The 5,055-nt window shown below is 51.6% G+C and overlaps 1 protein-coding gene across 1 annotated transcript; it reads left to right on the forward strand.

Annotated features, from left to right (window-relative positions):
* The first annotated feature begins 1,175 nt into the window (after positions 1-1,175).
* LOC123099829 (probable methyltransferase PMT2) lies at positions 1,176-4,771 on the forward strand. Its single transcript, XM_044521901.1, has 7 exons — positions 1,176-1,512; positions 1,608-2,280; positions 2,372-2,582; positions 2,678-2,966; positions 3,096-3,467; positions 4,100-4,177; positions 4,271-4,771. The coding sequence occupies exons 2-7, from the start codon at positions 1,630-1,632 to the stop codon at positions 4,524-4,526; spliced, it is 1,857 nt and encodes a 618-aa protein (XP_044377836.1). The 5' UTR covers positions 1,176-1,512; positions 1,608-1,629; the 3' UTR covers positions 4,527-4,771.
* Positions 4,772-5,055: the final 284 nt, after the last annotated feature.

Below are 5,055 nucleotides of genomic sequence, written 5' to 3' on the forward strand. Positions count from 1 at the left end.
TATAGTTGAGCTAGAGGCCTTTCCTTGTATTATATATACGTGCACCAGCACCCCACTCAATATATCGTATTGCAAACAGAAATGTTAACGCCCACACGTGTGGGCGTTAGCCATCTCAACCACACGCCCCATCGCCGTCCAGCAGCATCTGCACGAATCTTGGCACGTTTTGGCCGATTTTATGTGCCACGTAGGACAAGGCGCGTGTGTGGTGTGTGAGAGAGGTCGCCCACACATTCGTTTTACCACACGGAGGGGCCGGTGTGTGGGCGTTTAGCAGTTCGCCCACACACCAGTTTTCAGTCACGCACAAGGGCTGGTGTGTGCGCGTTTGCCATCTCGCCCACACGCCCGCCTCCTCTCCCACACCCAAGCTGCCAGTTGTTATGCGTTTTTGCAGTGTACATGGCAACTGCCCTAGTGTGATTGCAAGAAGATGGCAACTCTCTTTTTTTTTTACTCCGAACATGTCAGTTGCCATATATTTTGCATGGTACATGGCAAACTGCCCTAGCGTGCACGTAAGCAGATGGCAACTCTTTCTTTTTTACATGGCAACTGCCCTAGCGTGCTTGTGAGCACATGGCAACTCTCTCTTTTACCCGAACATGTTTTTTTGCCATGCTTTTTTTTGTAGCGCTACATGGCAACTGCCTAGTGTTAGTAGGTGGCAACTCCTAAAATTTTGAAATCATGGCAACTGCAGTAGACCAGACCACACATGGCAACAGCTGTAGTTGTCCAAAAAAATGGCAATCTAGAACTTTGACTTGAGATGGCAACTGCAGTTGAGCAAACATGGTAACTGTAGTTGTCCGACATGGCAACCGTAGTTCAGCGACATGGCAACTGCACTTAAACGAACATGGACGAGGGTTCGGCCCATGGCAACTTCGGGCGCGCGGTAAAGTGTCACGTGGGGCGTGCGGGACCACGAGGTACGAGGCCTGACGTACCGGGCGTGTGGGCATTATCTATTTTGCCCACACGCACGCGTGTAAGAGGGACCGGGAGGGAAAAAAAGGGGCGTGTGGGCGCTAGTTATTTTGCCCACACACAGACGTGTGGGCTGGTCCTCTTAGAGACCACACAGAACGTGTGAGCAGATCCCTTAACGCCTACACATGTGGCACTTAGCGGCGTCCATTGCAAATTATCTGTCTACACTTTATGTCAAAAACGCAGCTGGAACAAATAATGCAAAAGCGCAGTCGTAATATAGTATTTTAGGGCACCACTTTCACCTGATCTGCTACGGCAGAAATAACGTGTCGTCATCTCGTATCTCCATACTCCATACCCAGATTCCAAGATCCGCCTCTTCCTCCCTTCTTGTTGAGCCTTCTCAACAAACACATGGTAACCACATGATCCGGTACGTATATACCGATTCTCCTCTTCTCCCGCGCGCGTTTTCCTCAACAACAGAGATCGATCAGATGCAACAGCGGTGTCCTAATTCATCAAGCCGTATTGATCAATTCACTTCGGTCTGATCATACCGTGATCAAGGTCCATGCATGGCATTAACAAATTAATCATTAATTATTCTTGTGTGTTCAATTCGTGTTCCTTTTGTTGATGCATTTGTTCTTGTTGTGCTGTAGGCCTTGATCGATCCATCCATCCATGGCCATCAAGGGCAACTCTGGTGAGTACAAGGCGCGGAGCCCGCTGGGCATGGTGATCACCGTCCTGCTGTGCTGCTTCTTCTACGTGCTCGGCGCGTGGCAGCGCAGCGGCTACGGCAAGGGTGACCGCATCGCGGTGGCGGTGACCCGGCAGACGGCCTGCTCCGGCGCCTCTGCCGCGGGGCTCAGCTTCGAGACGCACCACACCGGCGGCCTGGCCAACGCGACGACGTCCGGCCTTGGCGGCGAGCCGCCGCCGCCGTGCGCGGCAGCGCTCGCGGACCACACTCCCTGCCACGACCAGGATCGCGCCATGAAATTCCCGCGCAAGAACATGGTGTATCGGGAGCGGCACTGCCCGTCGGACGGCGAGCGGCTGCGGTGCCTCGTGCCAGCGCCGCCTGGGTACGTGACGCCGTTCCCGTGGCCCAAGAGCCGCGACTACGTCCCTTACGCCAACGCGCCGTACAAGAGCCTCACCGTTGAGAAGGCCGTCCAGAACTGGGTCCAGTACGAGGGCGCCGTATTACGTTTTCCCGGCGGCGGCACCCAGTTCCCCCACGGCGCCGACAAGTACATCGACCAGCTCGCCTCCGTCGTCCCCTTCGCCGACGGCTCCGTCCGCACCGTCCTCGACACCGGCTGCGGCGTAAGCCATTATTCACGTTTTCTTCTGATACATGCATGGTCCATTCGCGCACTGTCATTCATCGATCTCGTTTACGTCCATGTGGGTGCAGGTGGCGAGTCTCGGCGCGTACCTGGACTCCCGTGGCGTGATGGCCATGTCGTTCGCACCGCGCGACTCGCACGAGGCGCAGGTGCAGTTCGCGCTGGAGCGCGGCGTGCCGGCCTTCATCGGCGTCCTGGGGTCCGTCAAGCTCCCATTCCCTCCAAGATCCTTTGACATGGCGCACTGCTCCCGGTGCCTCATCCCGTGGTCCGGCAACGGTGAGCTAGCACTCGACGCGATCGACACGTATGCCATTGCCATTGCCATTGTCATGATTTGGTCTATATATATAAGGAAGGAAGTTTTGATGCAGGCGGGATGTACATGATGGAGGTGGACCGGGTGCTCCGGCCGGGCGGCTATTGGGTGCTCTCCGGCCCGCCGATCAACTGGAAGGCGAATCACAGGAAGTGGGAGCGCGCGGAGGAGGACCTGGCCGGCGAGCAGAAGAGGATTGAGGAGTACGCGCAGATGCTCTGCTGGGAGAAGGTCACCGAGATGGACGAGATTGGCGTGTGGCGGAAGCGGACGGACACGGCAGCGTGCCCGGCCATGCCGCCGGCGGTCCGGGCCTGCGACCCGGCCAATCCCGACGACGTCTGGTGAGATCAATATCGATCGAGATTGGCCGTCAGACTTTGAGTCAAATTAACGGATTCAAAACGTCACGTCGACGTTTCCCGCGGTACACGGACGGAACTGAAAGATGTTGAGTTGGGCCTGCACAACAGGTACAAGAACATGGAGACGTGCATCACGCCGTCCTCCACTGCCGCCGGAGGAGAACTGCAGCCATTTCCGGAACGGCTGAAGGCCATCCCGCCGCGGATAAGTTCCGGCGCCGTCCAGGGCTTCACCGTGGAGTCGTACGAGGAGGAGAAGCGACGGTGGGAGAGGCATGTGAAGGCATACACGAAGGTCAACTACAAGCTCGACACCAAGCGGTACCGGAACATCATGGACATGAACGCTGGCGTGGGCGGCTTCGCGGCGGCGATCTTCTCCCCCATGTCCTGGGTGATGAACGTGGTGCCCACCGCCGCCGAGCTCTCCACCCTCGGCGTCATCTATGAGAGGGGCCTCATCGGCATCTACCATGACTGGTAAGCTAGTTTTGCTTGCCTTGGTCTACAAGATTTCATTTTATTTACTAGCAAAAGGGCCCGTGCGTTGCAACGGGAGAAAAGAATGCCACACGCTCTTAATTTATAAAAAAGTCTATAATTTGAGTATTTGTAGCTACGGCCCAAACAAAGATGGTTTTTTCCTACAAAAGCGCAAGTTCAAGATTCCACATGTCTTCTATTTAAACAAGGCTTGCATGTAGATTTAATACGTATATGAAAGAAAGACGGATAATGCACTGTTGATTAAGATTGCACTCTAGATTGTATTTTTTTAAATGGTTAGTAGGTAAAATAACATTATATTAGATTCTCTATATTTTCCTAATCAAATTCCATATATAACATGTTAAATTTGAAGTTACGGTTTAGAAGATATGAGTATTTTAAAAAACATTTGATATGTACTATGGGTTTAATGTCAAAAACATCAAGGAATTTTCTATAAAATAACATGACGGACTAAAAATACCTATTTCTTTTATTAGTAGGTATAGAATTATAGATATAGATTTATTTTTTTGAAAAACAGGATGACCCCCTCTGCATCAATCGATGCATGAAGATGATGATGCGAAGAGATGTTGTTGATTCGTCTTCTTCTTCTTCAGGTGTGAAGCATTCTCTACCTACCCAAGAACCTATGACCTCATCCATGCCAATGGAGTATTCAGCCTCTACAGGGATAAGTGAGTGAGCCACTCAAAGAGATCTTAACTGCTGGTAATTGTAATGTACGTACATCCCTGACAAGCTAGCTGATGGGTTGGTGGGTGGATCAGTTGCAAGATGGAGGACATCCTGCTGGAGATGGACCGGATTTTGCGCCCTGAGGGCACGGTGATCCTCCGGGATGACATCGATGTCCTATTGCGGGTGGACAAGGTGGCGATGGGGATGCGATGGAAGACGATGATGGCGAACCACGAGGACAGCCCGCACATCCGAGAGAAGGTGCTCTACGCCGTCAAGCGCTACTGGACCGCCGACAGCGACAAGAGCTCCCAAGAGAAGAAGGCAACTTCTTCTGAGGTGTGAAATGGTAGCACTGCAACTCAGGAGATCAGTGTGTGTTTATTTCAACTTCTTGTGAGTTTCTCTCGAGTGTAGCAGTGAGATCAGCACGTGTATTCCTTTTTGATTACGTCGTGTAGGATGAACACTTATTTTCCATTTTTTCGAGATGAGATGGTAGGAAATATTCGACACAAAGATCTACGTACCATTTTCTGCCAGTCACAGATTCAAGAATGTTGTTATGGCACTCAGAATTCGCATTCTCATGGTCGTTTTCACCGCCATTGTTCCCATTCCAACTAGTACGTGTATATTATTGTCGTATAAAAATTTGTGTATAGAATTACTCAAATATTGAATAACGACGCCTAGGGAGTGCAGTTATCGAGAGAAACAGTTTCTGGAAACTAGCATGACAACAGGCATCATAACTTCAAAGTTGCATCAACTAAACAATTCTATCTCTAATATTGCGCATTCTGATTATCCATCTTAGAGCATCTGCAACCAGACCCTCGTATCGTCCGCAAACGTCCGGGTGGACAGCCAG

The sequence above is a fragment of the Triticum aestivum genome, chromosome 4D (genome assembly GCF_018294505.1).
Source record: "Triticum aestivum cultivar Chinese Spring chromosome 4D, IWGSC CS RefSeq v2.1, whole genome shotgun sequence".
Lineage (NCBI taxonomy): Eukaryota > Viridiplantae > Streptophyta > Magnoliopsida > Poales > Poaceae > Triticum > Triticum aestivum.